Genomic DNA, 13,367 nt, shown 5'->3' with positions numbered 1-13,367 from the left:
CGGAGTATTAGGGTTTTATAGGGTGAAGCTTTGTAATTCCATTCAATTAACATTTTGGCTCTGTTCTACAGAACAGACATCTGGTTCATCTATGGCTTGCTGCAGTCATATTTTACTAAAACATGACGTTGGGGTACTGTGTATTCATACAGCATTACTTGGCTGTAATAAAGGGGTTTTACAGGGCTTAAAAGGATTGTCCAGCCACTTCCATGTCTTTTAGGAGAGGCTTAGAATGTGTTAAAATAATAGTAGCCCGTTTCCCTGAAAATAAGACATAGCATGATTTTCCAGAATTTTTGAGGATGCAAAATGATTTTTCAGGCATTTTTTAGGGTGCTTGAAATATAAGCCCTACTCCAAAATTAAGTCCTGCTAACAGTGAATTTAAAAAAGTCAATTTAAATAGTGTCCAGGCAGCTATACATGTAAAAAAGCTAAACCTTTTTGAACAAAAATTAATATAAGACACTGTCTTATTTTCTGGGAAACACGGTAGCAATAATACCGTATGGGTCGCCCACCACTCTTGATCAGACATTTCCCAGTGTTCCCCACTTATCTCTGTACTTCCTGGTCCCTACTGACACGAACATGTGACTGCTGTAGCCAATCACTGACCACAATGATGATCTAAAGCCACTGATTAGCTGCAGCTGTCCACACGTGTGTCAACAAGGACCAAGAAGTAGAGACAGTCTGGGAAACTTTTGATCAGGAGCGCTGTCATAATTAAGCCAAGTATTACTACATTTATTATAGTACAGCATTTAACTTTTTTTTTTCAGTGGCCAAACATCTTTATTAATGGCCCTTTTCAACGGAATGACCCGTTTCCATGAGCCGATCAGTCGTTCAGTTTTCTGCATGCATGAAATAGATGAATGAGAATTCCCATTAGTCATTCAGTCGAGGCAGAATTTACACTGAATATTTGTTTCCGATCAGCTGTTTGAAGTGGGTGCTGCACTCTGGCTGCTGCTGCAGCCTTCTCACGTTCATTGGCCACATGGCCTTTCCATAGCTCATTCCCATTTAGGTAACTGGGATTTAGTTCCTATCCCAGCCGTTAACAGTGTACGGTGCTGATCCTGTGGTGCCAGCCACGAGTCAGACCCTGACCAACCTGATATTGGTGACCTAACCTAAGAACAGCTCAATCATCAAAATAACGGTGCGCCCCCAAAACTCCTCATGACCGCGATACTTGTGATCAGGGGTGAGTAATACTTGCGCCTCTTGTCAATATTCGATAACGACCCTCTTTCTTACACTGTAACCACCATGTAAGCCTTCCTGATCAGTCAGCATTCGTGTTACAGTATGGAAACAGCTGTCATGTCATCTTAATAACTTCCTGATGTGTAGGAGGTGATAAAATATAATTAGCATTTAGCCGACTAATGCAGTAACATAGAAGAACAGAAGACTTGCCGGCACAAGACGTTAACCCTGTGCTTCTAGAGTCAAGAAAAACTCTATTTTGCTTCTACGGGACGGGCCATGGAAAAGTAGCCCGGCACCAAAATCTAATGAACATGGTCTAGAAGAAAATCCATCTTTATTGCCCACATCAACCAATCACAGTGCAGCTTTCATGTCTTATACCGGCATGGTAAAATGAAAGCTGCGCTGTGATTGGCTGCTATGGGCAACAAAGACAAGATTTTCTTTTAGACAGCTCTCACAAAGTGTAGTGCCGGGCTAGTTTTCTGTGGCCCACCCTGTAGAATTCATTGTCTTCTTACTTCACCTTCCTCAATCTTCCATTCTTGGATCGCTGCGTTACTACAGTCAGCAGATCTGCCATTCCTGGGAACGTGGAGCAGTGGCCGAGGTCTCCAGAAACCCAAGGACTTCCATTAGTGCTTTATCTATTTCTACTCAATTTAGGGGTAACTGCAGCCATTTTATGAAAAAAAAAAAGAGTAAAACTGGTGATACCCACCATGTGCCCTGATGGGAGACCACCCGTAGCAGTTACCCGTGTGTCTACCCCACATGCATCTAGTGGTCAACCGTTGAGTATCTTCGATAACCAGCACAATATACCTGCTTTTCGATTGGTCGGTACTGCTGATGTGACCAGTGCTAGCTAATTAACATATTTAGTGGCACGCCCGGAAAATCTCCTAAAAAAAAAATCAGTGTTGAAATGTGCTGAAGACTACCTAAACCTGCCACTGAAGGGGTTAAGGGGAAGCCATCTTGGACGGCTGAAAGCGAGATCCTAAACCAGCAGACTGGAGAAAGACATCGGCAGAAAAAAACAGCAAATATCATCCTCCAACCCCACCTCCCCTCCAAACATGGGTTCTGGGACAGTTTCTCCCCCCCCCCCCCCCCCCCCCACCCAAAACCAGAAGGTCACATTGAACTACCTGCTTTATGGGGTCCCCCCCAATTCGCATTTGAGGCCGCCACCTCTCCTCCAAACCAACACGCTCCTGGAATTGGTCAACATTGTAACTGGCAAGCAATGGAGCTAGCAATGTTTCGGCCCATAACAATATGTAGATAGGCTTACAGGGGTTGTCAGGTGTCAACTATTCATGGCTTATCCTCAGCATGGGTTATCATTAGTAGATTAGCAAGGGTCTGACACTCAGAACCGTGCAGAGCAGCTGTTCACTGCGCCAGTGCACGCATCCATTGGACTTATTTCTACAGGAAGCAGATAGCTCCATTTCCATTGCAGTGGCCAGGTATGGTATTACAGGCAAAGTTCCCATTCTCTAATACCAATCTTAGCCACTGCTGTGTGAACAGAGCTGTCGGCTTCCTGTGGAAAGATGCTTGGTGCAGGAGCCTACTGGCCAGCAAGCAGCCGATCAGAGAGGGTCTTGGGCGAGAACCCTTGCAGATTTCTTTAAAGGTTCTTCCATGATCCAACAAAGCGAAGTCAGAGAACCATTACTTAATAGGTAAGCTGCTGCCGGTAGGGTCTAGTTCCAGAATACTAGCAAATGAAATCCACTGCAGCCAACAGCGACCTACCTGTCATAGCAGTTGAAGTCATCTAACCAGCATCCTTTCTTCACAAGTTCGATGAAACCAGAATTATTCCTCCAAGATGCATAGCAGTGAAGCCGTTTATCCTTCTCGCCGTCGCACCTCTCCACCCCGCTCTGGTTCGTTTTTTCACTCTCCCAGTTGACATTATAATAAATGCATTCCCGAGGGTCATCCTCATTGTGCCCAGACCCTGAAAAGGAAGAGCGATATGGAGTTAGAAACCTGCTCCTGGGTGCAATTACCTGCCTGCGTTACTTCATCTTCTAGACAATCTATAGAAGAACTGCCTACAAATATTTGCATTGCAGGATGAGGCCCCTATGGCAACAAAGCCAACCTGCAGCAAACCAACTTGACTTGTGAGAAGAGCAGGCTTCCTCCATTAACCTACGGAAACCTCGAAAAACACTTAAAGCAGTAATACTTAGAGCAAATTAATAATAATGGCTTCGGGGAGGTAAGCATCAAGATTCGGTCACCGATGGAAAGTAACGCTTTTATGTGGGCTTTTCATGTGGATATAATGGGAATGTTACAATGTTTCTTGGAAAGGCAAAAAGTGCTGAAAGATAAGCGCCGGAGCCGACCTCGCCACGCGGGTGATGGCTTCAAAAAGGGGATAAAAATACTCCACTACAAAAACAACCAGTGCAGAAAAATATCTTGTTACACCTCTAGTAGCTTCAAATCTCTCTAAAAGCCCTGGAATACCCTTTTTAAATTTTTAGTTTTTTCTATCGATGACCGACAATGACAGCTGAGCGATCTGTGCAGGACGTCCTGCAGCCACGTGTTCCTCTCATGGTGGTGTCCAGCAGGATAATGCTCGGCCGCACACACAAGGGGGTCACAGGAGCCCCCACAGCATTGTCACACTTCCGTGGCTGTCCGGTTGCCAGATTAATTACCAATAGAACATTTATGGGATCATCTGGGACACCAACATCTACAGCCAACGAGTTTGCACGAACTGGAGGCAGTTACAACAAGTGTGGAACGATATGCCACAGGATTCCATATGAAACCTGTATGCCTTCATGCCTGCCTGTAGCACATCCTGTATCCAAGCTAGAGGCGATACAACAGGGTACTAGAGCCTCCATGCCTGCCTGTATCAAATCTTGTATCCAAGCTAGAGGCGGTACAACAGGGTACTAGAGCCTCCATGCCCACGCATATCACATCTTGTATCCAAGCTAGAGGCGGTACAACAGGGTACTAGAGCCTCCATGTCTGCCTGTATCACATCTTGTATCCAAGCTAGAGGCGGTACAACAGGGTACTAGAGCCTCCATGCCCACGCATATCACATCCTGTATCCAAGCTAGAGGTGGTACAACAGGGTACTAGAGCCTCCATGCCCACCCGTATCACATCTTATATCCAAGCTAGAGGCGGTACAACAGGGTACTAGAGCCTCCATGCCCGCCGTATCACATCTTATATCCAAGCTAGAGGCGGTACAACAGGGTACTAGAGCCTCCATGCCCTCGTATCACATCTTGTATCCAAGCTAGAGGCGATACAACAGGGTACTAGAGCCTCCATGCCCACCCGTATCACATCTTATATCCAAGCTAGAGGCGGTACAACAGGGTACTAGAGCCTCCATGCCCTCGTATCACATCTTGTATCCAAGCTAGAGGCAGTACAACAGGGTACTAGAGCCTCCATGCCCCCCGTATCACATCTTGTATCCAAGCTAGAGGCGGTACAACAGGGTACTAGAGCCTCCATGCCCACGCATATCACATCCTGTATCCAAGCTAGAGGCGGTACAACAGGGTACTAGAGCCTCCATGCCCGCCGTATCACATCTTATATCCAAGCTAGAGGCGGTACAACAGGGTACTAGAGCCTCCATGCCCTCGTATCACATCTTGTATCCAAGCTAGAGGCGATACAACAGGGTACTAGAGCCTCCATGCCCACCCGTATCACATCTTATATCCAAGCTAGAGGCGGTACAACAGGGTACTAGAGCCTCCATGCCCTCGTATCACATCTTGTATCCAAGCTAGAGGCAGTACAACAGGGTACTAGAGCCTTTATACCCACCCGTATCAGATCTATAAAAATTGTGGTTCTTTGTGACCCCCGTAAAGTTGAGCCACCCGTCTGTATTCATGACCCCATGGGTGTGAAAATCGAGATTTTTATATAGAGATTCTAGTAGCTAACAAATATGTGCAAAATTTCGTAAAAAAAGGGTAAATCAAAAATGGTCAGGTGTTACTCCCCCCGTTCCTGGAATGATCCTTCTAGTATTTCTACTGCATTCAAAAATCTAAACTACAGAAGACAAATATTCACTTTTTCAGCAGTCTTTTTCCGGTCGCTGTATCACTAATCCTTCAAATAAAACCCTCCTAAACAGATACATTTTGTACAACTGGAAGCCGACTGTGTATAAATGTACGTGATCTATAAGAGGGAAGCTCCCGGTGAAGACGAACCTAAATGCGTCTCGCTCATTGCCCAGACCTCACATGGTGCTCCGCCGGCCCATTACTCCTCGTGGCCTGGATCGGAAGCCAAACACAACTTTTATGTCATCTCAGAGACTCCGTTCACGGGAAAACAAACTGATGGACTAAATACTTTGTAGCCCCAACCAAATGGCTCCGAGCTCCAGCCGTGCGCTTAGTAAGAGGAGATAAGTTGGGGACGCAGCCTCCGACAAAGGAAAAGCTACTGAAGCCCTCCGTTTCTGCGACTTTAAAAGCAAGTCGGCTTGTTTGTTAGCGGTACAAGACGAAAATAGGTCAAATCCTATAGAGGCAAGTTTGCATCAACACGATGAAGAATATATCCAACTCCACATCACTGAGGGACGATGGGATCCTATAGACCTTCTAGAGAATAACCAAACAATCCATTTGCAAACAATTCTCCCATCGTGGGGATTAAGGACGTACTTCAAACATACGACTCAAAGAGAATATCTAAAACGTACAAAAGAACAAGAACACAAATTATGTAAATTAACTCTATGGAAACTTATACAGTGCACAGACAAAAAAACGACGCACTCTTTCTTTTAGGCCTACTACAAAACTTTTTATAGATGCGCCTTGTAGAGCGCATCATGAGGTTATAGGGAGTCTCATTCCCTGGGAAAAAGACATGCAAATGAATAAAATAATCCTCCACAGCGCCACCTACTGGCACACCGACAACAAATGCGGAATGATATGCCACAGGATTCCATATGGAACCTGTATGCTTTTATGTCCGCCCGTAGCACATCCTGTATCCAAGCTAGAGGCGGAACAACAGTGTACTAGAGCCTCCATGCCCGTAGCACATCCTGTATCCAAGCTAGAGGCGGTACAACAGGGTACTAGAGCCTCCATGCCCACTCATACATCATCTTTTATTCAAGCTAGAGGCAGTACAACAGGGTACTAGAGCCCCCATGCCAACTCATACCACATCTTGTATACAAGCTAGAGGCAGTGCAACAGGATACTAGAGCCTCCATGCCCGCCCGTACCACATTTTGTATCCAAGTCAGAGGCGGTACAACAGGGTACTAGAGCCTCCATGCCCACTCATACCACATCTTGTATCCAAGGTAGAGGCAGTAAAACAGGGTACTGTAGCCTTCATGCCCACCCGCATCACATTTTGTATCCAAGCTGGAGGCAGTACAAATTCTCCTTTTGCTCTGATACTCAAATCAATTACTTATATTAATGTTACAAATCACAGCAAAAGTTTCATTTCATCTGATGGCTAGGTGTTTTGTTTTTTTTACGAGTGTACTTACCCCCTATCTACACAGTAACACCAAAAAACTGCGACTGCTATGGACAATTAAATAGTTCTCTCCCATTTTCTGTTGTCTAGAGCCTGGGTGCTTCCTATCGACAGGTGTGCTTACAATCTGAAAGCTGTAGATATTTTTGTAGAAAGCTGTAGATATTTTTTCTATCAGCCCTCACCCATCACTTATATGGCCAGTTGTCATGTGGATTCACCAATTGATTGTTTAGCCAAGTGTTTCCCAACTTCAGTTCTCCTGTCACCCCAACAGGTCAGCTGGTAAGAAGGATCGCACATTGTGTTCTGCCCGGGGGACCGCTGATAACATTATCTCAGCTGTCGCCCCTGGAAGAACAAAGAGAATTTATTCAGAGAACAGCAGGTGGTCTGTTCCCTGAATACAGCTCCTGGCGGTTCACAGCCTACTAATTGGTACTAATAGGCATTAGTACCAAGTAGTAGTTTTATGCAAAATGATCACTCAAAAGCCATCTTTTGAGCAATCATCTTTATGTCTAAATGCACGTTAAGATGATGACATCTTGCGCATCATCTTACATCTAATGGCTTTCAAGAGATGATCAAAAATTGTGGTTCTTTGTGACCCCCGTAAAGTTGACCCACCCGTCTGTATTCATGACCCCATGGGTTTGGGAAGGGGGGGGGGGGGGGGTTATACATGTTCTAGTAACGGACAAATGTGCAAAATTTCGTTAAAAAAAAAAAAAAGAATCAAAAATGGTCAGGTGTTACTCCCCCCGTTCCTGGAATGATCCTTCTAGTATTTCTACTGCATTCAAAAATCTAAACTACAGAAGACAAATATTCACTTTTTCAGCAGTCTTTTTCCGGTCGCTGTATCACTAATCCTTCAAATAAAACCCTCCTAAAAAGATACATTTTGTACAACTGGAAGCCGACTGTGTATAGATTTACGGGATCTATAAGAGGGAAGCTCCCGGTGAAGACGAACCTAAATGCGTCTCGCTCATTGCCCAGACCTCACATGGTGCTCCGCCGGCCCATTACTCCTCGTGGCCTGGATCGGAAGCCAAACACAACTTTTATGTCATCTCAGAGACTCCGTTCACGGGAAAACAAACTGATGGACTAAATACTTTGTAGCCCCAACCAAATGGCTCTGAGCTCCAGCCGTGCGCTTAGTAAGAGGAGATAAGTTGGGGACGCAGCCTCCTACAAAGGAAAAGCTACTGAAATCCTCCGTTTCTGCGACTTTAAAAGCAAGTAGGCTTGTTTGTTAGCGGTACAAGACGAAAATAGGTCAAATCCTATAGAGGCAAGTTTGCATCAACACGATGAAGAATATATCCAACTCCACATCACTGAGGGACGATGGGATCCTATAGACCTTCTAGAGAATAACCAAACAATCCATATGCAAACAATTCTCCCATCGTGGGGATTATGGACGTACTTCAAACATACGACAAAGCGAATATCTAGGAAAAGCTATCCAAATGAGGGATGGAATAATGCCTATAAATGCAGAGATTCTGGTGGTCAATAATCCTTAAAGGGGTATTCCCATCTCAGGAATCCTTTTTCAATGTATTGGAAATGACAAAGCCCTGCACTCCCCCATAAGATGTTTATTTCCAAAATGCTCCGTTCTCCAGATATTGCAATTATTGATTCCGCTGCCCTTTCGCTGTTTACCACTCATTGCCTGGGAACCCGATCACCTCTCCTATGAGAAAAAATAGCAGAGCATAGCAAAAGCCAGTGGACATGCTCTCCCAAGATCCCGCGGGCAGGCACCAGCCTCCTCTGCTAGAGGAACCAAAATCTGGAATATCTGGAGAATGGAGTATTTTAGAAATAAACCTCTAATGCATTGTTTTGCGATTTTGAACACATTGAATAGGATTCCCGCCATAGGAATACCCCGTTAATATGCTTGAAAGGGATGCCATGCTCGGGCACATGGACCTCAGAGATGCCCCGTTGTGTAAGCCACAGCAGCGGAGGCTTGGTCATTCTCTAGTGATATCACTAGTGACTTCAATACGCTAGACCAGCAGCGATTAGCAGATGGCGGTCCTGGTTTACAATTTTAAGAAATTAGATGCCCCGACGAGCCAATTAGAAAATTGGATTTTTCTATAAATGAGAATAATCAGTAAGTCTAAAAACTTAAAAGTTGGAAACTTTAGATATTGCATCTTTGTGTAACGAAGCCTGCCCTTTCCAATCGCACAGATACCGACACCGAAGACAATCTCGTCAAAGCGGGTCTGCCGGACAGCTTATTATTTCTGATGGATGGCGCATGAAAGGTCACAGATAAAATGGCCAATTCTGAAAGGTTTTAATACTGCGAATATTCAACCATGAGAATATAATGACATGAGAAGACATGGACGAGATTATCCAGAGATCCGTCAATGACTGAACATACATGTAAAGCAGGGGTGTCAAACTTATTTTTACCGAGGGCCACATCAGGCTTATGGTGACCTTCAAAGGGCCGATTGTAAGGCCGCCTGCAGACGGCCGGGTCGGATCCCGCAGTGAGAGTTCTCACAGCGGGACGCGACCCGAGCCCCTGCAGGGACCAGCGCGGCACTACCTGCCGGTTGATCACTCGGGATGCGACCCGTGCCCCTACAGTGACCCGCGTCTTCACTCTGCTGGTTGTGAATTTCTGCCCGTGCACGCTGCCATAGGTTTGCCTAAACCAATGCAATCCAAAGGCAGCGTGCATGGGTTAATATTCTGCGGGAAATCTCGCTGCAGAATTTCCGCCCGTGTGCATTCACCCTTAATATAGATTTTACTTTTTTTTGCAGGAAGAATTGTAGCTTTTGCTGGTACCACTTCGGGCTACATATGACTTTTGGATTGCTTTTTATTACTTTTTGGAAACAAACAAAAGAAAAAAAGAATTTCTGGCATTTCTTTTTTTTTTTTTAATGATTTTTATAATGTTCACCAAGTGAGACAATATAACAAGATATTTTCATTGTCTGGGCCATTAAAAATACAGTAACACCAGTGTTACTTTAAAACATTTGGGGGGGGGGGGGGGCGTTCTATCTATAGTGTTTTTGAGGAGAAAAAAAAGTTTGAAAATGTAAAAAAAAATGCACTTAAGAAAAAAAAAAAAAAGTTAAAACTTTATTGAACTTTTTCATACTATTTCTTTAGTCCTTACAGGGGATGTGATCAATTAATCATTAAGATTAAGTACACTGCATTACTTATGTAGTGCATTTTATTAAGCCTATGACATCAGCCTATTAGAATCTACCAAAGGCGGGGTCCAATAGGAGGAGTTACATGGCAGACATGAAGGCCTTTGCTAGGATTGCAACTGCCATGGGAACCCATTGGTACCTTGCAATCGTTCTGTGGTGTGCCAATGGGTGACAGAAGGCTATCTCCCTCCCATCTGCTTGCATGCTTCAAGAGGTGAGCGATTTCTCGCTGCCTGTACGCAGGACGACTAATCGCCCCAAATTCGCCATTTACAGCAGTAATTCAGGTGATGGTCACCCTGTGTAACTCTTGGTTAATCAAGTCCCCGTAACTGGAGGGTGAAAGCCAATGAGTGTTCACAGTAAAGTAGGTCAACGTGAATGATGGCCGCACTCCTTCCCATGACAGCCTCTATATACAGAGACATTGGACACAATACATTTCTACGATTACGATTATTTGGTGGCGTTTCTGGAAGAGTTTTCCACCCTTAGAAGGAAGTAAACGCACCAAAGTATTTACAAATGCTTTATGGATAGATGATGCAGCATTCCTGGGCTTGTGGGAAGGCATATTGAGATTATGCCTTGTTTTATTACCCCATTGGTGTCCAATAAATGTTTCCCATAAGAGCAGTCTAAAAACAACCGCAATAAAGACCATATGTTGTAATGGCAATGAAGGGCTTCATAATCTATCAAGCAATTCACAAAACCCAATAGCAGCCAAGGAGCAAACAAAGTAGATAACATCTCGGTGAATTCACGGTTATTACAATGAACAAATGCAAATAACTGGAGAAAGATGTGAGAGGCTATAGAAAAAAAGAAAGAAAAGCAGAAATTGTCAAGCAAAAGGGTGAAATAGTCAATGCACGTAACTTCCATCCTGCAGAGGGAACCCTTGTAGTGTTGTGGCACCGCAGGAAATGCCCAAACGGGTTATTTTCTCTTTGTTTAATAGTCTAACCTTTTAGTATTTTATGGACCAAGTCTTGGGTCATAATGCAAATAAGTAAAAGATAGAACAATAATGCTGCCATCCAATAGGTGGCGCTGTAGAGGTATTGTTCCATTTTCCTTATTTGCATATTACCCAGAAGTGCATGAATGGACTTCTAAAAGTCTCCTCACTCACCTTCTTGGTGCTCTCCCTAAGGAGTGAGGCTACCCTGACTTGGGTCATAATATTGCACTGTAGCGAGTACGGACACACTGTGTCACTAACCCATTTAATTTGGGGCTACTCTTTAGGTCTGCATCTAAGAAATCTCCTGGTTTTCACTTTTTAACCACTACCCTAAGAGTCGTGCAGAGACACAGACAGGTCAGAGGCACCATAGTGCGGTTCCGGAGAGAAAGGCAGAGACCAAATAGATTGTACAGACCGAGGTCAGGACAGGCAGACCTCTAGCGTAAACAGAGTTCGGCAGAGAGTCAGGGCTGGTGGCAATTCAATAAATCCTAGCCAAGATGCAAGCTGAGGTCAGGACAGGAGAAGACCTGAAAGCTGGGTGAACTAGTAAGAGTGAAAACCTGTAGTCAATGTGAACTAACAGCAGCTTTGCAGAACAGAACCTATTACTTAGACACGCTCCAGTGACGGAGGGTACTTTAAACCAATGTTTCCCAACTCCTGTCCTCAGGGACCTCCAACAGGTCATGTTTTCTGGATTTCCTCGGTATTGCACAGGTGAGGTCATCATTGCAGTGCCTTAGACATTGACACAGGTGTTCTCACTATAGGATATCCTGAAACCATGACCTGTTGGGGGTCCGAGGACTGCAGTTTAGAAACACTTGCCCTAAACAACCAAAAAAAAAAAAAAAAATAATGCATCAAGGTGTCCCAAATCTATCATACAGCGTAAGCCACTGGGATAAATGTTGGTGCATCTTCCGCCCATTATCCAATTTTTATGTGGATTTGCAGCCTCCCATTGACTTCAAACAGGAAAATTCTGTGCAGAACCCAAAGAAAAACTTTGCCCTTGGGCCCAGAGGGTTGGTTTAACCCTTTCCAATCCAAATTGTATCCTGGTTTTCTGCCGTTATACAATGGCGCTATCTTCTGGCTAAAGCCAGTACTGCATGAGGTGACACGTTGGATAGGCTCCGACAGAAGAGAAGCTGGCAATATACAGTAAGAGAACCCCGACGGACGTCTTCCAACATCGGAGCTGTACAGCCTTAAATCATAATGTCTTCAGACGTCAGACAGTGGATTGGAAAGGGTTAAAGGATTTCTATCAATTTTATTTGGTGTTTTTGTTAATTATGATGCAACTTTGACTATCGTAAAGCTTCATTATCGATCTTGCCATAAGGATAGTGAAGTCTATACTGAGCATTCTAACCCAAGTAGACGACCAACCTTGGATATAAAGGCAAAAGTCTACAAGTAATGTAAAAGCTCAGCCTTAGGAAAGATTTGCATCCACCAATTCCAATAGATATCGACTACTTCACAGTGAAAACCTTAGGGACATAAAACAAAGTAACATAATTAGTTCAAGCACTTTTTCTATCGATTGTCCGCATTGCAAACCCAATTCGTTGGGAACTGGGAAGAAAAAAAAAAAGAAACGCTTGGAACTGCAGAACTGGAAAGATCAATTACTGGGAATCAATATGAACGTGAATTGCTCTGCACTTATCTCAAGACTAAAGCTTCCCATCCATTGTTCCATCATGTGCATTACTGCGAATCTGCAAATGTAGGATCTTCTCCCGGAATCTTGTATAAAAGCAGACATTTATCATGGAGAATGGAGCTTAAAGGAGAAATGTATAAGATCTTAAGCAATAATTCAATTAGCCTTTAAATTTTTTCATCAATGAACCCACCGAAGTGCAGTGGGGAATCCTCACCGGCCAGATAGAATACACTAAGGGTGCGTTCACACGTAGAGGAACTGGTGCAGAAAGTCCACACCAACAGCCGCGTCAATGCGACATCAAAAAAAGGTCAAGATTCCCACCATTGATGTACATTTTGACTCCGATTCAGCTGCGGGTCCACAGCTCATATCCAGCCTTTCAGCTGCCGCTAGGACCCAACAGGAGCACATGATCACACCTACCATTATTTCAATGGGACTGCTGGAGATAGCCGAGTGCATCTCCGAAAGTGCCACTGAAATTAATGGAAGGGTGGTCAGGCATACGTGTTGCCACTCCATTCATTGCCAATCACACAAGAGGACATGAGACCCCTATTCTCAGGGTTGGTGAGTTCCATCAGTTAAACCCCCACTAATCAAATATATCTGGATGAACCCCGTTCACAATAGAAATGACTCTTAAAAAGGGTTGTTAATTTGTAACTAGGCCACCAACAGTAGACCAGTGAGGGTTCACCACCTG

The 13,367-nt window shown here is 44.3% G+C and overlaps 1 protein-coding gene across 1 annotated transcript in view; it reads right to left on the bottom strand.

Moving 5' to 3' along the window:
* The window catches only part of ACVR2B (activin A receptor type 2B), a 185,329-nt gene that overhangs the window by 55,925 nt on the left and 116,037 nt on the right, over positions 1 to 13,367 (bottom strand). Inside the window, exon 2 of the mRNA XM_066585558.1 lies at positions 2,998 to 3,205. Within this exon, the coding sequence (XP_066441655.1) occupies positions 2,998 to 3,205 (208 nt within the window). The remainder of the gene's footprint in view (positions 1 to 2,997; positions 3,206 to 13,367) is intronic.

The sequence above is a fragment of the Eleutherodactylus coqui genome, chromosome 12 (assembly GCF_035609145.1).
Source record: "Eleutherodactylus coqui strain aEleCoq1 chromosome 12, aEleCoq1.hap1, whole genome shotgun sequence".
NCBI lineage: Eukaryota > Metazoa > Chordata > Amphibia > Anura > Eleutherodactylidae > Eleutherodactylus > Eleutherodactylus coqui.
Note: the sequence above shows the minus strand (reverse complement) of the source record. Positions and strands in the feature narration are given on the sequence as shown.